This window comes from Triticum aestivum, chromosome 6B (assembly GCF_018294505.1).
Source record: "Triticum aestivum cultivar Chinese Spring chromosome 6B, IWGSC CS RefSeq v2.1, whole genome shotgun sequence".
In the NCBI taxonomy this organism is placed as follows: Eukaryota; Viridiplantae; Streptophyta; class Magnoliopsida; order Poales; family Poaceae; genus Triticum; species Triticum aestivum.
Window position 1 is genome coordinate 706,778,096 of NC_057810.1, and position 23,292 is coordinate 706,801,387.

Sequence of the window (23,292 nt, forward strand, 5' to 3'; positions counted from 1 at the left end):
GTGGCACTAGCGGCACATAAAGATGTTGTAATTTTAGTGAGCATCTGATTTACATTTGTAATCGAAAATATTCAGCACTTCCTTTGCAAAAATGAAACAAGCCCCGGCAAGAAGAGCATTCTATCCGATCCATATGCTAATCACTTGTGGCCGGCTGCTGAAAAGCATGGGACCCACATACCGTATGAATGCAAGTGTCAGAAATGTGCAGAGTGTATTGTCGTGTATTTCATTTGGGAAACGATTTACAAGTTATACAGCAATTCGACGCTTGAATCTTGAGAACTGAACGAATGGCCGAGGATCTGCCGGTATCTAGTCGTTACCGCTCAATTTTCCGTTTCACTAAACTTGGCCCGTCAATGCACGTCTGGTCCAAATCTTCCGACACGGAAGCAAGACATGCATAGTGTCGAACATTATTGCAGCAGTGGCACCCTATACCCTATGGACTACACGTAATAAGATGGTGATGAAGAGGGCTTATGGCATGCTTCACACTTTGTGTTTAATCTTGGCATTTTTGCAACAGTGGCACCCGATATGTATGCGGTGGTACATGGACCGACTAGGCGGCACGATGGATGGTATTCAGGTGGTCGACCGTCGCCAGCTCGGTGCGCCTCTAACAGTTGATTCCTCGTATTGACTTGTTTTTCACTTTTGGCATGTCTTTATGTTGTTTTCCCAAGTGATTTTGTTAATTCATATTTAGATCTCTTGTTGTATGAACTTAGAGGACTTAATAATAATAATAATGCAGTTTTTAGAGAGAACTCTTGTCCGGTAGAGAAATCATAGTGCAGTTAATTTCCTACAATGAGCTGGGTAGAAATGATCTGTGATGTCGGGGCTGTTTGGATTGTGACTATGTTTGTCATATATTGCCACATTATTTTTGCCACACTTGCCTAACTTGAGTTGCTCAAATTGTTAGCCACACTTTGGCTTGCCTAAGGGAATCTTGCCACACCTTTTGTGTCTATGACACGTGGGGTTCACTTCTCATAAAAAAAAAACTCTTGCCTTAGGTGTGGCTAGAACCAAACACCCACCTAACTTGGTCAAACTTGCCTAACGTGAGGTGTGGCAAAGTGTGGCAAGATGTGGCTAGAAACCAAACAGCCCCGTAGTGCAGTTCGATGGAGACATGGGATGATTTGTACTCCAATGGGTTTTCCCGGTGCATGGTTGGGGGAGGGAAAATGTACAAGACAAGACGACACAGCAAGGACGAGACATGACTGTTGTTGGAAAGTGACACAACAGGAGACCATTCCAAGAGAAGAAACAGTGGATAGCGGTCCATTTATATCCTCGTACGCTCGCCTCTCAACCGTCCATGCGTCTATATAACGGTCCTACCTATCTTCCTGGATCGGGAACCGACCACACAAGCACGGTTAGACACGAGCTCAAATCTACGTGCGCATCTAGCTTGATTTTGTTTGCTTGTTCTAGTGTAAAACTCATGGCAAGCCAATGTATTGATCTAGATTCAGAAGAAATGTAGTTGTTGCTGTCAAGACCACTTCGGTTGTTTTTGCTCGCTGTGAGTGTGATCAGGCTGATGCCATGTGGATTCAAACTTAGGGTTATTGTTCTATTTCTTCGTGAGTGTATTGGTCGGTTTTTTCTGCAAAAATTGTTGCTTGGCCATGTTTCTGGCTACAGTATAGTTTCCAGTACAATTGGGATTTGAACTAACGAAGGAGAAGCTGTTGCATAAATTGTTTTGGCATGCTTAGCTGTGTCATCGTGTATTCATGCGAACTGATTCATCTCCACTTATCGAAGGTATGGCATGGCAAATAGGTTCATGTCAGCTGATTTTTCTCCACTTATCCAGCCATGGCGGTTCATTTTTTAAAAGCAGGGTCGTGCTGTTGGGCATGAAGAAATGACAGGCAATGTAATAGCTTGCCTAGGGTGCTCCATTGTACTGTGGACCGGCTGGCAAGGGTGAGCACGCCTCCTCTGTCGCACAGATGAAGAACAGAGAGACCTGGCGGTGAGTTCGTTGGGTGGAGGTAGATGACAACAGTGGCTGGTTTGATGTGAGGGCGTAGTAAATTGGGAGAGATGACAGGACGGGGAAAAGTAAAGCACGGTACACGACGCATAGCTGTACCACTGGGCGCGGGCATCTCTCCATGCACATATTAAGCTGATTCCCTGAACAGATGTACATGAACATGACGACGTGGCGTGATTACTACTGTAAATGATAACACTGCTTGATCTCCCCGATTCAACACAATCACGCATGCAGCTATGGTGAAATCAAAATGAGAAGAGCTTATTGTTTATCGGTTTTGATCACACCCGTGGACAATTTGCTGGTGAAATCAAACATCATATTAAACATGACCAAAGATATTGTTGCTTGCTTAGTACTTAAAACGCTAATGGTGAACGCTCCTCCGTGCTTCGCTGGACGCAAACGGTCCACGTACGCCTTTTGCCAGCCATGCATGCACAGGTACGTACATCGGCCCATGCTCTGCGTACACGTCAGATGCCTGTAAGATGCCTGGGTCCTTTTGCATGTGCGTGGGCCCTCGCTGGTTCAATACAGGCCAAAAATAATTCGAATACAGCTATCCATTTATAACCTCGTACGCTCGCCTTTCAACCGTCCATGCGCCTATATAACGGTCCTACCTATCTTCGGGAACCGACCACACAAGCACGGCTAGATACGAGCTCAAATCTACGTGCGCATCCACGTACATACGCCATGGCGCTCCCTGGGCTTGCTTTTTCTAATTCTCAGGTCGTCATGTTGGCAGCATGCACGGGTCCGCCGGTAACAGCCGGACGACCTTCAAGGGCACGCTTCATGTATTCCTTGACGTCGGTGAACCGTAAGCTCATCGTAAGCTCGTCCTCTATCAATAATCCCTACACGGCAGCTGGCGGCATGGTATGTACGGTATAGTTTGGTTCAAACTTCGTACATATTTTCTTTTGATTGAGAATTTATGCATGTTGCATCGATTTGTTTTAAAAAAAAATTGCGGTAATCATCGATTATTTATTTGAGCTAGCGTAGCAACAAGTGGCAGCAGGGGAAGACGAGCATGAGCTAAAGCTCCTAGGGACATGGAGGGGCCCTTTCGCGATGCGAGTGAGGCTGGCGCTCAACTTCAAGGGCCTAAGCTACGAGTACTAGGAAGAGGACCTTGCAAATAAGAGCGACCTTCTCCTCGCGTCAAACCCGGTGAACAAGAAGGTGCCCGTGCTCATCCACAATGGTATGCCTATCTGCGAGTCGCTTGCTATCTTGGAGTACATCGATGAGGTCTACCATGGGATAGGACCCTCCCTCCTCCCCGCCGACCCCTACCAACGTGCTAGGGCTCGATTCTGGGCCATCTACATTGACGACAAGGTTCATCATTAGTTATCATTACCGGTGCACGTGCGAGTTTTATTAATTTGTCGATACACTACGTAATATATATTGTTTGTGCATATGTTTGTATGTATGCATATGTATTTTCAGCTAGTCGCGCCATGGTGGAAGATGTTTGTGGGCAAGACAGATAAGGAGAAAGATGAAGGGACAATGCAAACGCTAGCGGCGGTGGATATGCTAGAGGGGGCCTTGAGGGAATGCTCCAAGGGGAAGCCGTTCTTTGGAGGAGACAACGTCGGATATGTTGATGTTGTGTTGGGTGGTATGGTTGCATGGATGCAAGGAACCGAGGCGCTTTGTGGTGTGGAGCTTCTACATACCACCAAGACTCCGCTTCTATTGGCATGGATGGAGCGCTTTGGCGAAATGGAACCCGCCAAGGTGGTTCTGCCAAAAGTCGATAGGCTGGTTGAGTTTGCAAAGATGAAACGTGCCCAAAGGGCTCTAATCTAAGATGTCTCAGTAGTCCGAGAATAGCTAAGGATCTTGATAGGAGTGCAATGCAAAGAAGGAGTCGCGACACCGAATACTATTGTTCTTTCTCTCACAGGTCTGTTGTGACAACGTAGAGTGTTATTGTTCAGACAACCTAGTACTTTGAAGTTCAATCATCTTCATGTTATTCCTCCCTAATATAAATAGCTCGATGTCGATAAGTTATTATTTTGATGGAGTGAAAGGATTGTTGAGACATATTTTCTATTCCTCCCTTCAGCTCAGAATTTTGGAGTAACTGGATAAAGCATGAACTTAATACAATCAGATCAAAGAGGTTTTGCATTTAAAACCCTGCCAACGCAACACTAAAAATATATTTTACAGTCTACATTGATCCTAGCCTAGACATATACAGAAGGAAGACAAGTAAGGATCGATGGTAGATTATTGTATTATTAGCCATGTGTGACTACATGATGCAGAAGCACAACACCTTTGGACGGTTGGAAACATGCCATGGAGACAATGATAAAGTGTTTATATAGTACCATTATGTTCATGCAATATGATGCATGTAGACTGCAAAACACTTGGTGGAAGAGGTCGAAACGGATATCGCTTATCGTTAGCGTCTTGGTCGGCTGAGAATTAGAGATTAATCGGAAATCCGATGATTAATCGATCTTATCGGTTGACTATTAATCAGTCTTTTTTTTGGTAAATCCCACGTTCCAAGCACTAAAACATGCTATATTCAACACAAAAACAATACTGAATAGAAGTGTTACATTGATTGCTTGCCTTTGAATTCTTGTACAACTACAAAGAAAATAGGACAACGGTACATATTACGTTACAAGGTCCACGAAATACAAATAAACATAGTTCTTGCACACATAATGGTAGAAATAGGCCCAAATTCTGATAAATCGTTTGCAAGAGCGATAAATCACCACAACCAATAAACGACGATGATATGACATAATCTTATCGTTCACCCACCGAATAGTGACAAATCGGATGATACATCGTTGAATCGGTTGGTTTTTGAACAGTACTCTAAGCATAGATGTAAGAACACAATCAAAACATGGTTTACATCCACACGGGTCCTTCTGAAAGCGTTTGCGATAAGATGTCACAGTGTAAATGGATGTTTGGCTATTTCGTTTGTGTTATGGCGCACGGATGATATGCCCCCTCATTGATAGTGATAGGACCCCCTCATTGGTCATTGCTCACATCAATAACAGTTGCGTGTGAATCGCACGCGTGGTCAGAAGAACTCCTTGCATGCACAAGGAAATCTAGCCAATGTCTCGCTAATGGTTGGGATAGTGTGGACGGCAAAATTCAGCCTCGCCTCCCCTGATTTTCGCTAGCAAAGCATGCCTGAAGCCTGCACTGATCCGACATGATGTGGCACTTCGCATATGGTGCTTGAATATGGTTTTAAATTTAAGTTCTAGAAATATTCTAGACTTTGCAGAAATCACTACATTTCTGTGAAATTCATATTTTGGTTTTGATTTCGGCGAAAGGAGCGAATTTTCCACATGAATTTGATGGAGACTGAACCAAAAATTCTAAAAAATCCAAAACTAATTTAAAAATCATTTGAATTTATGTGTACTACCAAAATTACTGGAGTATTTTGACCGAGAGGAGACTATTTTAATATGTACAGAAATTAATGAAATTTCACTGAAAGTGAGAACCAGTGATGCACTCATCATATGACCGGCGGTCATGAGCGTTTCGTGATTTTGATCCTCATACTATGACCAATCATGGCATGATGTGGCACCGGCGGCACATAAGATGTTGTAAAATTAGTAAGAATCCGATTTATTCCCCACAAAAAAAAGCATCCGATTTACATTTGTAATCTAAAATATTCAGCACTTCCATTGAAAATATGAAATAAGCACTGGCGAGAAGAGCATTACATCCGATCCATATGTTAATCACCCGTGGCTGGTCGCCGTACACGTACACATGAATTGCCTGACCACTCGGACCAGCTCGTCTGAGGCATCACCGAAGGGGGCGAACACGAAGAAGCCCTGGCCCTGGCCCTCGAACTCGGCGAGCTCGACGGGCTTCCCCATGGCCCGGAGCCTCGCCACGTACTCAGCCACCCGGTCGCGCATCCGGTCACGGCCGGCCTTGGCTGTTGGCGCCACCTCCTCGCCGCAGCGCCCTTCTTCTACCTCTTGCCTCACACAAGGAGAAACTCCACACACACCCACGCACACATGCACCAAGGAAGAACTCACAAGCTTTGCCAAGAGACTCCCTTGGTGATCACACAGTGGCTACATTGTTTCTCCAGCCCTCACGGCCCCTTTTCATTGCTCAATGTGACACATATATACACAGGAGGGCACACAGCCAGCCATCACGTCTGGCCATCACGCACGCACTAACCGGCCAGCACATCCAGCCACTACTCCAACTAACTCCATGCATGATGCTATCCATTCCTATCCATGCGCCACCAACACACGCCAAGAGCCACCGGCTTGGACTCATTCCAGGCAAACTACACCGACTCATCCATGCACTAACTAACCGAGTGACCTGACTAGCTAGTACCGTATTAAACGTCACCTAACATGGTTTACTCCAACACACTCCCCCTAAACCATGATCTCGCCGTTACCGGAGTTGTTGCAGCTCCTGTCATTGTCGTCGTCATGGCCGTGACCCAGCCCGCGGATCCGACCCGGCGCATCGACGCCGGTCGCACCGCCACGGACCCGACCTGGCGCACTCGCCGAGCTCCATCTCCGCCGGCGACACACGCCTGGCGTCCCTTTGCGTCCCGCACGTCCCGCACGCATCCGACGTGCCCGACGAGCCCGACCGCACCAGTGCGTCCCGCACGTCCCGCGCGCATCCGGCGCGCCCGACGAGCCCGACAGCACAAGACGCTCACCGCGTGCCGCCTCCGCGTCCGCCCTGGCAGCCGTCACGCCACGCCTCCGTGCCACGCACCTTCCACGGTTGTCGCCCCGAGCCGTCGCGACCTCTGCGCCACCACGCAGGTCCTTCGCGACCTCCTCGTCTCCGCGACCGCCGTGCCCTTCGCGCGCACTCCCCACGTCCCCGCGCTCCCGCCGCGCACGTACACGATCTGCGCAACCAGGTCCAGCGCCTCGACGCGGTCCATTCCCGCGGTCCCGACGCGCCCGACACGTCCAGTGCGCACCCATAACACGCACCGGTCGCGCCCGGCTCGCCGCCGCGTCTTATTGCCCTGCACCGCCGCGGCCTCCATGCCGCCATGCACTGCCTCCACGCCGCCACACCGTGTTGCGCCGCCGCGCCATGACGCAGCGCCTCGGCGGCCTCCGCGGTCGCCGCACGTACGACGTCACCGCCCGCCGCCTCCGCCACGCGCTACGGCCGCCCCTCGAACCTTGTGGCTCTGATACCAATTGTTGGCGCCACCTCCTCGCCGCAGCGCCCTTCTTCTACCTCTTGCCTCACACAAGGAGAAACTCCACACACACCCACGCACACATGCACCAAGGAAGAACTCACAAGCTTTGCCAAGAGACTCCCTTGGTGATCACACAGTGGCTACATTGTTTCTCCAGCCCTCACGGCCCCTTTTCATTGCTCAATGTGACACATATATACACAGGAGGGCACACAGCCAGCCATCACGTCTGGCCATCACGCACGCACTAACCGGCCAGCACATCCAGCCACTACTCCAACTAACTCCATGCATGATGCTATCCATTCCTATCCATGCGCCACCAACACACGGCCAAGAGCCACCGGCTTGGACTCATTCCAGGCAAACTACACCGACTCATCCATGCACTAACTAACCGAGTGACCTGACTAGCTAGTACCGTATTAAACGTCACCTAACATGGTTTACTCCAACATTGGCAACCAGCACCGGAGGGAACCGCACGTCATCGAGCGGGGCGCTCTCCGGCCCGAACGGGTTCGCCGCCGGGTGGTCCCTGGTCGCTCCGTCCGGCAAAGCCAGCCGCCACATCTGGTCGAAGTTCTTTCCAGGGTCGAACTCGGACGACGGCGCCATGGCCTCGGCCTCGGCCTCGGCCGCCGTCCTCTCCACGCCACCGAAGTAGGGCCAGAGTATCACGCACCCGACGACCCGCACCCGGTCACCGAGCGCGAGGGCGCCCGAGCCGAGGCGGGCGGCGACGTGGTGCACCATGTTGCCGCCCGCGGAGTCGCCGCAGACGAACACCCGGCCGAAGTCGGCGCACTCGGCGAGCCAGGCGTCGGTGCCGGCGGCCGCCTGGTCGCGGAGCCACGAGAGGACGGTCTCGGCGTCCCGGTGCGCGGCGGGGAGGCGGTGCTCCGGGGCGAGCCGGTAGTCGGCGGAGAGCACGAGCGCCGGGAGCTCGCCGGCCAGCCGGAGCGCGCCCGCGTGGAAGTTGGGCCACTCGAAGCTGCCGATGCAGAAGCCTCCGCCGTGGAAGTAGACGAGCACCGGGAGCTTCGGGTGCTTCTTCTCTGCGCGGCCGGCGGTGGTTGGCCTGTACATCCGGAGGCGGAGGCCGTTGCCGGTGTCGTACACCACGTCTTTCCACTGGACGGGCAGGTCGGAGGGGACGTGTCTCAGCATCGGCAGGTGGGAGTAGTCCAGGCTGCGCCTCACGGTGCCGTCGCTCAGGAGCTGCACGATGCCCATGCAGTCCTCCACCATATCCGGCGGCGGCGCCGGCGCCGAACCCGAGACAGCGGACGCGGGCGAGGACGGTATAGTCGACATTGTGGTACGAATGGATTGGCTTGGCTACACGGCGGTCTTTCCTATACAAGCTACAAATAATAACCGGCCGGGCCAAGCAACTCTACATGTGCTCCGTTTAGTCACCCACAAGAAACACACAAACACAAAAAGCTTGGCTCATCAGGCTGGTGCCTCGTTGTCTTTTTTAGGGAATGGTGCCTAGTTGCCTGATGACCGTGTACTCCCTCCGTTTTTATTTAGCACGTGTATTAGCTTTAATCAAAAGTCAAGCTTTATAAACTTTGACGAAGTACATAAACAAAAATATTAACATATAGAATAACAAATCAACAATATTAGATTTATTATTGAATGTGCTTTCACATCATATAGATTTGTTATGGTAAATGTCTATATTGTTTTCTCTAAACTTGGTCAAACTTTCCGAAGTTTGACTTCAGTCAACTCTAATATTCAGAGTCGATAAAAATGAAGGGAGTATATATGAGGAAGAGAAAACAAATCAAGGCACATTACTCGTGGTGCTCTAGACGCCTTCAGCGGCGCTCACGCACACCCCGATCAGGTCGCGGCCTAGCAGAGTTCGCTACGCAACCTAGTTTTTTCCTTCCCTTTTTGTGTTGTTGATCTGGTAGATAAGAACCAGCTTTTTTAATACTTTTGATTTTTTTTCATGAAATCTAAAAAGGTTTATGGATTTTATTAAAAATGCTCATCGATTTTGGAAAAAAGTTCATAACTTTTTAAAAGATCACAAATTTGAAAAAAGTTCATCGATTTTTTTTAAAAATTCATCAATTCTAAATAATTTCACAAATTTAAGAATAGAAAAATAGAAAAAGAAAAGGAAAAGGAAAAGGAAAAGAGAAGAAAGAAGAAAAAGAGAGTAAGTAATCGCAACATGTGTGGTGCCCCAGTTGGTTACTGCAGTTTATCTTTTTTTTTAGGGTAAAGTTACTGCAGTTTATCAATAAGAAGGAGATCGTGGGTTTGAATCACCTTGCACGCACGTTTTTAGCAGGTTAATTGAAGATAAAAAAGCTAAGCGGGCCGGCCAGCGCGAATGGAGGTGTGCGCCGGTTTATGTAAAACGAAGAAATAGGTGCTGGAGGTGCCGAATAGGAAATGTCGTTGTAGTATGCACGCTATGTGGCAGGCCTGTTAATGAAAGCTCTAGACGTGAGTCATTCTTTGATCTTTTGTTTTCTTTGAAATCATTAGTAAAGGGTTACCCTTTGCGAAGTTTACTCTCCACCAATTCAGACGCTGACAAGTTAAGTACTACAGGTATGTCACTTTGTCTCAACTGTGAGTTTTTTCCCATAGATTAGTTATTCAAAATATTCTTGAAATGTGTGTTTCACTGTTATATTTCTTTGTGGCGAGGTCTTTGAAATTAGATCCCATGTTAATAGGTCCCACGAACCTTTTTTACAAAAAGAAAAAAGAAGAAAGAAACAAAAAACAAAATCGGTAACTGAAAAAACTAATAAAAAAAGCTGGAGCCCAAAAGCACAGTTGCAGTTTTCACCTTCTTTTGAAAGCATAGGCTATTTTTTCCCATTTCTGGGAAGCACAGGCCGTGCTTCTTACAGTAGCAAGACTTTGGTTCTCGTGAAAGCCCAAATGTGCTTTTCGTAAAATCACACGCTGTGCTTTTCTTTTTTCTGGTGAAGCATAATTGTGTTTTTTGAAAAGCACAGCTACGCTTCCAAGAAAAGCATAGGCGGGAAATATAGGTTCTGCTTTTCATGAAAGCATAACATGTGCTTCTTGCGGAAGCAAATCTGTATTTTCAAAAAAGAACATGCTTCCGCCAGAAGCACGGCATGTGTTTTTCTTTTTTTTTATGAGAAGAACAACTTTGCAAAGAAAATCCAAAAAAGGTTTTCCACCCAGACCAGGGAAAGTTAGGCAAAAGCCAGAAAGCCAAAAGAACCCAAAAAAAAATCTGAAAAACGCTTGCTAAAAAATGAAAAATCCTTGCCCCCACCAGTGCATCCTGCACACGACATGTGGCGGCAACTAGACGGGCGCTCCCATAGTGAGGCCCCACAAGGATGCCCGTTCAAATAAAAGTTAGTTGCTCCCTCCTTTCTTAGCGTTCCATCGAGCTTAACCTCTTCTTTGATAATAGCGATCAACTCCGTGTTTACCTCTTCTTTATCTTTCATCACATAGATGAGTTCATCTACTTTGGCGGTCAACTCCGTGTTTTTTTCTTCAATAACATTGACCCTTTTGGTGTGTTTTTTTTCCGGCAAAGTAGGTCTTTTTTTTCTTTGAGTAATATTAGTAGGCCAGATATAACCCTGACGTTCTACGGGCCGCTGCCAAGTAGTGTGTGGCTTCGACTGTTTTACTAGGCCGTCCTGATCCTTATCTTATTGGGCCCGGCCCACAACTTGCCGCCTATCTATCTTGCTTCCACGCCGGCCGCAACGCAGAGCGACACCGCCGCCGCCGCGGGGCCTCGCCGGAGAAGCAACCCAGCTTCCGCGTCTTCAGGATGGTGGCGACTCTGGGGAGCCTCGGTATCAAGACGCGGACGTGCAGGAGGGCCGTGAGGGAGCTTCGGTCGTACGAGGAGGAGGTGGAGAAGGAGGCGGCCAAGACCGCAGCCATGAAGGAGAGAGGCGCCGATCCCTACGATCTCAAGCAGCAGGTGAAAAATCTCCTAACTTACAAGACTCTTTCTTTTCTTGTCTTCTTAGTAGTTCTACTTCTAGTCCGTTCCAGTTTCCCCCCGAAAATATTAACCTAAATGAATACTCTGCATAATTTTCTTCATCTATTGTCACAATAGAATATTAGACAATCTATTGTTCTTCAGGCTTCAGCCAGCAAAGAAAATCTTCTTCTACTCTTCATATATTGTCACAATAGAGTACTCACAACCTAGACTTGGTGGTGGTTGATTGAATTTCTGTCTGTGGTTTCTGCCCATGTGGTAGTCTTGATGTTAGAGTTAGAGTAGACAATCTATTATTCTTCAGGCTTCAGCCAGCATATAGATAATCTTCCAACAAGAACTGGTTTGCATTTCTTGTATGTATGTATGCATGTATGCTATTGGTCGGACAGCCTATCTAACTGTTACAAAAAAAAAAAAGCATCTTGAAGCCATGATGGGCATAGCATGCGACGAACCGTAAATCAAATGAACATGTGGTATATGTGCTCTTTGCATCCCTTTTGACAAATATATATATATTTCCATTAATTATCACATTTTCCAGGCTTAACGTGTAGCTACAACCACATGCTTATGAGATATTACAATTCACATGTGTTTGGAGAACTCTGACATGTTTTTTTACTTTTTTGTAATTGAGATCAAGAATGGCCATTGCTGTCAATGTCTAAGATCCTTTATCTAAGTGCCTCTTTAGATGAGGAAATGCCAATTTGTTGATCATACAAATATCTGAAGTTGTAGCTCCATGTGAATTGCACTGTATCTTAATGTCATTTATTTCTTCAGGAGAATGTTTTGGCAAGGATGATGATCCCAGACTGTCATAAGCGTCTTGAAGCCACACTGGCAGAACTGGAAGCAACTCTGGTACCGTTTCTGAAACATTTGAGCTAAATTTGACATTATATATGTGTGATCTTGTCATGAGCTGTTCCAAGCTATTTGCAGGCCGAGTTGAAGGAGTCAGGAGAACAAGGTGTTGAGATAGGAGAGGCGGAGAGCGCGATCACAGAAGTTGAAACTGTATTCGAGCAATTCGAAGATCAGCTCACTAGTCAAGAGCGCCAGTGTGTTGAAGTTTTAGCAAGCATCTTGATAAAATACTTGCCCTGACTTGTAACTGATTACATGAGATGTTTTCAACCGTTGTTCGTACCTTAGAAACTCATTCCATGAGTTGTTTTCATGTGAGTTGGTGTACCCATTTTATTCGGTGTTTGGTTGGTTGCAATCTCATTATTACGCAGCTGAGAGCGGTTGACTCAGAAATTTGTCTCGGATGAATCAGATGGAGTTGTAACTTGATATTTGAGTGGATACATTAGAGACATGCCAATTCAGATTCTGTAAATTTTTCAGCTAGTTTGAACTATTTGGACCAGCGGAAGGTCTCACGAAAAATAGCATAAGCCGCAGCAGGCGCAGGCCAGAACAGTTAAATTCGAGATTTTACCAGTGCAAAACTGCAGACAATAGAGTTTAATTAGCTCTTAAACTTCTCAGTGGCGGAGCAAATGCGCAGTGTTACTTGAGATATATCTAGTCAAGAAGAGGAGGATTTTTGCAAGCAAAATAATGAGAGGAGTTAAGTAATTCACGGCATAACATGCTCGGCCTATCAACTGTGATGCATTTTATATGTAATCCTTATGGGTCATGGCATCTGTTTCGCATACTCAATCGCTTTAGGGCATTTGTAACCGATCACCTATCCGGTTGTAAGAGAGGATAAAATCGATTTTCGTCCCTTATGCAACACAGCTGATCCCCTAAGCCGAATAGAGGATAATTTATCCTCCGGCGTCTATCAAAACCCCCGTCTGAAAAACGGCCGAGGAAAAATTTTCATCACGCAAAGGCCTCCTAGTGACCGGCCGGTGACTCGTGTGAAGCTCCCTTGTCAACGGCTGCCCTACGGAATCACTACAAGAAATATGTCAATTAGTGACCTTCTCTTAGTGACCCTAGTTGATTTGGTCGTAAATCCACAGCAATTTCGCTTAGAAGGGCTCAAACCCTGAATTGCCTTACACCAAATGGTAATAAAGCAGACAAGAGTGGTCCATGACCTTATTTCTACCTGATTACGACCAATATAAATGGTCATGAGGTTGTGAACGTGGATGCATTAGTACTTATTGCTATGACTAGACGCCACCTCATCAGTTTTGCCTATGTGTCATGTCCATGTGTCAATTTTTGCCCTAAGCAACCTATATTTCTGCCATTCCCAAAATTCGCAAAAAAATCTCATAAATTCTTTGGGTCATATCTTCGTCAAATATATAAAAATCCTTCCTTGCCTAGTTCAGAACTAATTTAATAATATTCATTTTTCTATTCTGTTCACAACAACACTTTGTGAAGGAAGTGTTATTTATATATTCTTGATTGTCCTTGAAATTTTTGGGCACTCTTTCCTATCCAAATCATTGCCTCATGACAAAATTCAGCTCCATTTGCCTAGCAAATCTTCCTCGGCAAATTTCCAAAGTTTTTGTCCACCTAGAAGCATTGTGAAGGAAGTACCTTTTTTATATATCCAAATGACATGAAATTTATACAGTTTCTTCATATGCCGAAATTATCACCCCCCTTCAAATTGCAGCTCAGTCAAATCATCTATGTGAGCCCAGGTTCAATTTATATTTTATGGCCAGATTGGCATGTTGCAAAGCAAGTGTTATCTAGACCACTCCTGTTACCCTCAAACTTTTTCGGCACTCTTCCATGCACAAATCATTGCCACATGATAATATTCGGTTCCATTTTCCTGGTAAATCTTTCTCAGGAAATTTCCAAAGTTTCTAGCTCGAGAGAAGCTTTGTGAAGTAAGTACTAGTACTAGCTAGGCTTACCCAAATGACCTTAAAATTTACCAGCGCATGACCATACCTATTTAACTTAGCTACACCAAATTTGAGCTCATTTCATTCATCCAATTTCTCTCGCTAATTTTCCCAAGTTTATGTCCATAGAAGAGCATTGTGAAGGATGTACCACTTTGGCATGTCTAAATGGTATTAATTTTCTACAGTGCTTTCCTATGCCCAAATAACCACCCTTCACAAAATTTCAGCTCAATCCATTCATTATTTTAAGCCCAGCTTCACATTCATATTTTTGTCCAGTGTGGTACTTTGCAAAGAAAGTACCACCTAGGATCCTCCTTTTGAGTTAAAAATTTGTGAAGACATTCTTCTTAGTAGATGATCATCCTCAGCCAAAACACACGCTCATTCGCCATGTGCATTTCCTGTACCGCTAATCAAATACTTGGCTGCTAATTCATCTTTGAGCATAGGTCGGTCTCCTCGTGAGATACTTCTGTTATAATTTTCTTCCTAGCACCTACCTGGGGAGTTCCCAACCCACTAGACATGCCTAGGCCTCCCAGAACACATGTCAACGCCAAGGTCACGTGGTGACCACGCGGCGGGCATGCCAGTTTACGCGTTTTGGAGTTGGGGCCCTGGGCCACCGTCCAAACCTCGACGTATCGCCACCAAACCATATATTTATGCTTAAATAGATACTTATGTAACTAGAAATGATTTTTGGAAAAAATAAAGAGCAAACAATATGGTAGTTACAGTTTAAATTTGACCCGCTTACTGCTGAATCGGCGAAAATTTGTCTTTTTCACCATAGGTGGATCAAAACTTTTGAAACCCAACCATTTTATCAATTGAGCATTAAATATGTCCTAGTATTTTATAAAATTTATTAGGTCCAATTTTGAAACAAATATATGGTAGGTCCTTCACAAAAAAAACTCATTTCGGGCACTCAAAAAATGTAAATGAATTTTCCGTGCAAAGAAAATGGAAACTCCCTTAGGAAAAATTGTTTGGAATTCCAAGATGCACCTTTTTGCACAATATGAGATCATTTGAACAAACTATGCCTTGAATGTGGCCATAAGATTGATCATTTGGTTTGAAAGTCATGAATCTTCACGCATGATATCTCGTTTCTGAGAACACTTTTTAAAAATAATCATCATATTACAAGTTTATTATTTTTCCTGGTAACTTGGCCACATATAATGACACAATGCGAAGGTTTTCCAATTTTTTTGATATTTGTTGAATTTTTTATGCTCGTTTCAAAATGCGGTCAAAACGGCATGCATGACCGTTCCTAGCTAGTGGTTGAATCTTGGAAAAAATTTGGTATTTCTCTGATTAAATAGATACTTATGTACCTAGAAATAATTTTTGGAAAAAATAAAGAGCAAACTATGAGGACCTGCAGTTCAAATTTTGAAACAAATATATGGTAGGTCCTTCACAAAAAAAACTCATTTTGGGCACTCGAAAAATGGAAAATGGTTTTTTCGTGCAAAGAAAATGGAAACTCCCTTAGGCAACATTGTTTGTCATTCCAACATGCACCCTTGTACACATTATGAGATCATTCAAATAAACTATGCCATGAATGTGGTCATAAGATTGATCATTTGGCTTGAAAGCCATGAATCTCCACACATGATAGCTCATTTCTGAGAACACTGTTTTAAAATAATTTCCCTATTACAAGTTTAATATTTTTCCTGGAAACTTGGTCATATATAATGACACAATGTGAAGTTTTTCCAATTTTTTGATTTCTTTGAATTTTTTATGCCCGTTTCAAAATGCGGTCAAAATGGCTGGCTTGACCGTTCTTAGCTAGTGGTTGAATCTTGGAATTTTTTTGGTGTTTCTCTGATTAAATAGGTACTTATGTACCTGTAAATGATTTTTGGAAAAAAATAAAGAGCAAACTATGAGGAAGCTACAGTTTAAATTTGACCCGCTTCCTATTGAATCGGCAGGAATTTGTCTTTTTCACCAGAGGTGGATCAAAACTTTTGACATCCAACCATTTAGTCAATTGTGCATTAAACATGACCTAATATTTTAGAAAATTAATTTGGTCCAATTTTACAACAAATATATTATAGGTCCTTCACAAAAAATCTTACTTTGGACACTCTAAAAATGATTAAAAATAACTGCAAAGATCAGAAATGCATACAAATTAGTGCTCATCCATAAAATGTGGTCTAACTTGAGTGAAAATTTATGTGATGCCCTTTTGCAAAATATTTTTGATAGCTGCTTCACAAAATAGCTCTATTTTAAATCACTGATTTTCCGAACCAATCAAAACTCTTCCCATGGATCAATGACATGACGCCCATCCATCCATCCATCCCTATCTCAATCCCACATCCATCCATCCATCTATCTACAGGAAAAAAAAGATACCCCCGCAGCCCAAACCCTAGATCAGATCCCCCCATCGCACCCCTCCTCCCCGCTCCCAATCTCCTCGCCGCCGCCGCCACCTCCTCCCCGTCCCTGTCCTCTCCCACCCACCGCTGACCTCGCCGTCCTCCTCACCCACCACCGCCGACCTCATCCCTCCCTCCCCTCACCATCTCTCCCTACCCTAACTCCCATCGATGCCCTCTCGATCATCCTCTCCCCCGATTCAGATCGACCACCGTCCGCCCCCTAACCCGATTCAGATCGACCACGCCTCACCGGAGAGAGAGAGAGGCGTCGCCCCCAGCGACTACGGCTGGCTTGCTCACCGGCTCGCGCGTGCGTGCTTCGAATCCTTCGATGTGCGGCGCTCCATGGGGCTGGCTGGACCGCGGCGCGCGTGTGGCTTGCCTAGGGTTGGCGGTGGCAGCGCTGCACGCCATGTCTTCGGCCACCACGACGGCGACGGCGCGAACCTCGGAGACCGTCGTCCACCTCCCGCTGCAGGACAGGTTCGTCGTCTTCCGACGGCCCGCCCGCTTCTCGGCCGCCTCCCGGGTACGGCGCGCCCCCACCTCTCAGTTTCCCCCTCGCCCTCCGCCCCGCCAACTCGGTCCGCTTCGCCGCCCGCAGCGGCGGCTCCCGCGCCGTCTCCCTCCGCGCCTCCAGGTCCGTGGTCAAACCAGATGTTGGATGTTCTCCTCCACGCATATTTTTAAAGTGAAATACGTAGGATCATTTTATCTTGGAAGGATTCGGATCGAATCCCCTTGCCAGACTTCTTCTGTTGTGAGAACCGGTAAAATGAAGCCGGATCGATGCGTAGCTGCATACCATGTGAAATATGCAGCGATGGCCACAGGGGCTGATCTTGATGTAGCAGTGACACGCCTCGTTATGTTGATTCAGTCAGCTGAAAATTGTCGATTGGAGTTTGGTGAGTGCGTAATTGATGGCGTTGCCTGGCCTATATTGCCTAAGTTAGTTGCCTGCTAGTAGCTTGTGTGCCAAAGTGGTTGTCCCCACTAGCTAGGCTTATAATCAGCGCGACCCCATCCTAATTGCAGATCTTCTATCCACGACCCCTATTAAACAATCAGGTTTGCTATTTCACATCTAGATGTAAAATAATTATCTCACATCTAAGGCTAGGGTCATCGGATTTTATTTCTGTTCAAGATTCACGTAGCTTGTTCGGCTCGCTCGCGCTCGCTGGCATCCATCGTGCGCGGCAGCCAGTGTCCAGCCCATGTCGGCCTCTTGTCCTGCCTGCCCGTTGTGGGCTTTTTTGTTTCTTGTGGGTCCTTTTTTTTTTCTTTGTGGGCTTTCAGCCATGGAAAACGAGAATTGTTTTTCTTTCAGGGAGGAAAGTTTGTCTAGTCGTTCTACCCCCTCCGTTCCTAAATATTTGTCTTTTTAGAGACTTCAGATGGTTACCACATACGGATGTATATAGATATATTTAGAGTATAGATTCACTCATTCTACTTCGTATGTAGTCACTTGTTGAAATCACTAGAAAGACAAATATTTAGGAACGGAGGGAGTATGTCTTTGTATAGTTTTCTACTACCTGCCAATTGTTTGGTTTTTTGTCTCCCCGGATGTGAATGAGCTGACCCTTTTTTACTAGTTTTGGGAGAAGCTTCCAACCCTTTTTTTGTCTTTTTCTTTGGTTTTTCTCTTTTTATTTTTTTCGCCTTTTCAAAAACTCGTGATTTTTGTTGGTGTCTCACATCTAAGTCCCTCACCGTTCGATCTACAGTCTTCTTTTTTTCATGCGAGCTGTCACGACCGGTTTTCCGGGTATTAATTTCCAGAAAATGGGCGTGTGCTCACCAGCCCCTGGATTACTGTTAGCTGATAAGGCACCAACTTGATACAGAAATTCCAAGCAAAATACAAAAAAATATGTAGTACAAGACCATTCTGGCCTGAGAGTACAACAAATGGTTTCCAGTGGTTGATGGCGGAAGCGGTTTGTGGATCATCAGTGTCCATGGAACTACATTTCCCACAGGAACAGCTGACCAGGTTAACTCCTATCTTCGCGAGGCTGCTATCACCATTGCGTAGGTTCCGGGGCTGTCATCGCAAAGCTCCTCTCCATGCAAGAAATCTGGCCAAGACAATAGCCAGGGACAAGCCAGTGAGTACTTTGAATGTACTCGCAAACATTATGAACACGGGTATAATATAAATGATAATCATGCGCTGAAATATTCTATGACCACATCGTCAGTCATAAAATAAAATCTCTGATGCATGCAAGCAGGTTATTTATATGCAACATGAATATGCAATAAAGGGGTAAAAATAACATGCACCGATCGGGTGTCTGAAGCGACGCCTCGAAAGGGCCATAATATGAAGCATGCGTCAGTCGGGCGTCTGTGTGACGCCACATAAAGGGCTTATAAAGTAAATAAATAACAAGTATGCCATGGTCGGGCGTCTGTGCGACGCCACATAAAGGGCTTATAAAGTAAATAAATAACAAGCATGCCACAGTCGGGCGTCTGCGCGACGCCACATAAAGGGCTTATAAAGTAAATAAATAACAAGCATGCCACAGACGGGCGTCTGCCCGACGCCTCATAAAGGGCTTATAAAGTAAATAAATAACAAGCATGCCACAGTCGGGCGTCTGCGCAACGCCACATAAAGGGCTTATAAAGTAAGTAAATAACAAACATGCCATAGTCGGGCATCTGTGCGACGCCACAAAAAGGGCTTATAATGAAAGTAAATAACAGTGAATATCCAGGAGGTAGAATCGTCCCAGGGATACTCAATAAATCAAGTAATGACAATAGTTAGTCCACGATAAAAATAATCACAATCATCGTAATCAACACAAGTCACAAATCATGACCCATGTTCTGGTTTAGCAGTTTCTCCTCCGAAGACCGACACTAAGACCGACACTTGACCCGACCCAGACTGTTGTCCTTAACCATGGACACGGCTATTTGAATAGGTTTAATATCTCTGCAGCGGGTGTACCCTTTACCCACGAGTAACGGATTTCTTTAGTCCATCGGGACTAATTCCGTCTACGGTCTTTTAGTCGAAAACACGCCTGACTTGCACACACCAGCTTAACTTTACTCGTGTCTGGAATCACCCACGACACTTGTTAAGCAAAACTCTAAGTGGGGAGGCTACAACCTCGCGTAGCATGGGATCAAATCTCTATCGCGCACTCTAAGGGGTGCCCCCCTCTCGGTCCCAACCGGAAACACCCATGCTCCCGGACCAGGTGGCATGCCTACCGGATGCAACCGGTATCTTCCACCATGGCCTCTTTGTACGGTGTGTGCCAAGACAAGGGTTGACAACTTACTGAACCATACCCTACCTACGGCAGGGACAAGTGGCAGCACGAAACAATTATGGGGGTTACTGGAACAAAACTCGATCTACGACCGACTCAGGAGGCTTAAGTATTCCCTGCATGATATGTATAACAAATATATATCAACCAACAGAATCACCACTCACTATACCTTACCATGCCATACCGGACATAGCCGTCCCGACGGAGACCGGAGACAAGCTCACGCCTACCCAAGGCAGAGGCTTTCCCGGATTTCTTTCCGGCATGCATGCAAGGCATTCGAGTATGATTATCATCACAAGAATATCTGTTTCCAACAGCAAGGAAATCTACAATATGCATACATGCAAATTATCGTATCACCACATAAAATAACGAGTTCTCTCAAATGAGGTGGTGTTATAATCATGTCAACCAACACACCAAAAATATTATGCCAGGGTTCAGGATGCTTGCTTTCAAGTTGTGGGGAGGCATGGTGCACTCCAAAACTTTTGAAAGCTTTATCTTCTCTCCAAAATCCTATTAAAAATATTTTTGAATCAACATATAGTTTCGAAAACAGTACCAAAAAGTTGTCTGAATTTTTTTAAAATAAATCTTAAAATAAATTAGACTAAATTTGAGGGAGGTAGGAAAAAGAATCAATTCATTTGGAGTTATATTTAAAAAGTTATAGCCAGTCAAAGTTTAGTCAATATTATGTTTTTTTAATAAAACGGAAAAAAGAAAAAAAACAATTCGAAAATGAACACGTCGAAGACGTACTCTGGAAATACGCTTCCACTTAACCCACGTGGACAGGTGCGGGGTCACTGACAGTGGGTCCGGGAGGCCCACTGGTCAGGTTTGACCAGTCGTCCTTCCCTCCTCTTCCTTTGCCCGAGCGGAGGCGGGACTCCGGTGATCGTCGCCGGCGATTGGCAGCTCCTCGTGGGGCCCCGAGGGTGGGGATGGATCCGCCACTCCAGGGCGGTCCTCCCGGTGGTCGCCAGGCAGGTGGGGACGGAGGGAGTCGCCGGCGGCGAGCTCCTCGGCGGAGGTGGCCTCGGGAGCTTTTGGGGCTTCTGGCTATTGTGGTTCCCGAGCGGATCTGAGGTGTTGGGCGGCTCCGTAGGGTCATGGGGAGGAGGATGGAAGCACGGGAGGGGTCTGGGAGCTTTGGCCTTGGCCGTATTTTGCCGGAGCGAGGTGGCGGCCGATTCTGCCGGAGTTGGGGAACAGAGTGCCCCCTGGCCAACTGGGTAGGGGGGAGGCTTCCTACGGCTCGAGAGAGGCTGCTGATGAGCCTAGGCAGGATCGAGAGGGCTTTATATAGCCCGGCGAGGTCGGTTCCCATGGCCGCGGATAAGCTTGCCGGCGAACCGCCTCTCTGTTTGCGGTAGGGTGACGTGGTGGAGGCTAGCGGGGTCGGGAGGGCGAGCGGATGAGGACGGCCTGCTCACGAGGGTAGCTGGCGAACGAAGGAGGCTCAGGCGGCGCCATCCGTGGCAGAGGCGCACTGCGGACGCCGGCGTGCCGCCAAGAGTGCCCTGACGGCGGCGCTGTAGGGTGTCGGGGCTGCTTGGCGTGATGCGGTGAGAGGGAGAGTGTGTGGCGCGGCTCTGCAGTGTGGGAAAACCCAGGGGCGCGACGCGGCGGCTCGGGCGCGGCACATGCAAAACGCGTGCTCTGCTCGCGCCCAGAGCACGCATGGGACGTGCTCGACAAAATGCCAGAGCGTGCTAGATGTCTCGGGGGAGGTTGGGGTTTAACAGACCTAGGTTAGGAGTAACTGGGAGTCTATTGGACAAGGTGGTTAGGCAAGGGAAGCAAGTTCATAGTGCAAACTAAAACTCATGCCAAATTGGTTCATGCTCTCAAGGTGTTTGACAAAATGCGACGGGCACCTAGGCATTTCTTGGAGTGGCCAATTCTTCCATATTGGGGTCTCTTTAGATGAATAAGAGGGTGGTGAGGTTAGTTTGTGAAAAGCACAAACTTGTTAGTGCAAGTTTTGTAGAACTTCAATTTCTGGACAGGAGGTAAATGGCATTATTTCATGAACCAAAAATATTCCAACGAGCCCATCCTCCTGGACATAAGGGTTTTGTAGGGTGTGCTATAAGCAGGAGAAAGTATCAAGGGCAAAAGGGCAAGCAAAAATATGGTTGCTGTACAAACCATCAAGTTGGACCAGAATGAAAGTGAGGTTGATTGACTCAAATTTTTCAAAGAACATCACTGGGTTTTTGCACAAAGTGGAATAATATGCTCCTACCGACGAGCCAAAATTTTGGTAGAGGTTTTAAAGAAATATTTAAATAGGTTGTAGTGTAAAATTGCTCTCTGGACCAGATTTGAAAATTTGATGCAGAGCTCAAAATATCCAAAGAATGAAATATCTTTTTGCATAAAAGTGATTTAAAAACATCACATGATATCCCCAAATTCTGGTGGGATTTTTAAAAGAATTTATCAAAGGGTTGCAGTGCAAATGGAACCCTAAAACTTATGAAGAACCAATTTAGAGAAATAAAGCTCAGGGGGAAAATAATTATATAGATAATCCCACTGATAAAAGAATTGTTTTATTTGATAGGGAAAATAAGTCCAACAATGATTGAAAAGTTTTCACTTGGGGTAAAAACTCCATAATAATAAGGAAAAGAGTGGTTCTGAAATCAGAAGGAAATCCAGAAAATAAAAGTTTTAGTTTCCTGGCAAAATTTTAATTTATAAAACAAGGTTAAAATTTTGGGGTGTTACAACACTACCCCCCTTAAGAAAAATCTCGTCCTCGAGATTTATTAGGGGTTGTTTTGAAAATATCATTCCTGTTAGCTGAAACCAAAAAGGTTTATTCGTAGCACAAACTTGCGTCGTCGAGGTTGGTCTTTGGCACCTACGCTTGGGATAGAAAAAATGCAATCGCACATCAACCTATTCATGCATGCTTATAACAAAAATAGGGGTGCACAGGCAAACAGTATTTAATTACGGCGATACAGGATCACACAGTTACAAGGCGAGGACATACTAAGACTCGGTACTGCTCGGGTGACTCAGTCTACCTCGTTAATATCTAAGCGGGCTTGCCTTGTGGACGTCGGGGTTTCTCCACAGTTCTCACCGTCAGGATTAGCTGGAGGGGGTTGAGGAACTGCAGGGTCGGGGTAGCGATGATGACCATCTCGGGGATTGTTGGCCACAATCCCGTTGGAGCGTGTTCCCAAAAGGCGACGAAGCACTTCTGGGGTCATCAAGGTATTTTGGTCGATGGCTGGGGCAGACCTCAAGGTCTCGATCGGTTGTCCGAACAGCACGACTGGGTTGTCGGCGTCGGGCTCATCTTCTCTTCTTCCTGGGGCTCGGCGAATCAGCTCTCCACGAGCTGCGACCAGATCAATGGTG

General features: G+C 46.1%; 2 protein-coding genes and 1 pseudogene across 2 annotated transcripts; 2 read left to right on the forward strand and 1 right to left on the reverse strand.

The window, feature by feature from the left end:
• The first annotated feature begins 2,681 nt into the window (after window positions 1-2,681).
• LOC123135041 (probable glutathione S-transferase GSTU6) lies at window positions 2,682-4,116 on the forward strand (annotated as a pseudogene).
• A 1,584-nt stretch (window positions 4,117-5,700) lies between these two features.
• LOC123139846 (probable carboxylesterase 15) lies at window positions 5,701-8,688 on the reverse strand. The gene is made up of 2 exons (XM_044559544.1): window positions 7,764-8,688; window positions 5,701-6,027 (listed from the first exon to the last, which is right to left on the reverse strand). Exons 1-2 carry the CDS (start codon window positions 8,622-8,624, stop codon window positions 5,827-5,829), a joined length of 1,062 nt encoding a protein of 353 aa, XP_044415479.1. The 5' UTR covers window positions 8,625-8,688; the 3' UTR covers window positions 5,701-5,826.
• A 2,325-nt stretch (window positions 8,689-11,013) lies between these two features.
• LOC123135042 (tubulin-folding cofactor A-like) lies at window positions 11,014-12,577 on the forward strand. The gene is made up of 3 exons (XM_044554168.1): window positions 11,014-11,271; window positions 12,091-12,171; window positions 12,253-12,577. The coding sequence occupies exons 1-3, from the start codon at window positions 11,116-11,118 to the stop codon at window positions 12,415-12,417; spliced, it is 402 nt and encodes a 133-aa protein (XP_044410103.1). The 5' UTR covers window positions 11,014-11,115; the 3' UTR covers window positions 12,418-12,577.
• The last annotated feature ends 10,715 nt before the right edge of the window (window positions 12,578-23,292 follow it).

Bases quoted from the DNA above. Each gene is read 5' to 3' on its own strand.
- LOC123139846 (XM_044559544.1), bottom strand. From the start codon at position 8,624: ATGTCGACTATACCGTCCTCGCCCGCGTCCGCTGTCTCGGGTTCGGCG. The intron at 6,028-7,763 runs GTTGGAGTAAAC...CCAACAGCCAAG, and splicing joins CTCCGGTGCTGGTTGCCAAT to GCCGGCCGTGACCGGATGCG.
- LOC123135042 (XM_044554168.1), top strand. From the start codon at position 11,116: ATGGTGGCGACTCTGGGGAGCCTCGGTATCAAGACGCGGACGTGCAGG. The intron at 11,272-12,090 runs GTGAAAAATCTC...TTATTTCTTCAG, and splicing joins CCTACGATCTCAAGCAGCAG to GAGAATGTTTTGGCAAGGAT. The intron at 12,172-12,252 runs GTACCGTTTCTG...AGCTATTTGCAG, and splicing joins CAGAACTGGAAGCAACTCTG to GCCGAGTTGAAGGAGTCAGG.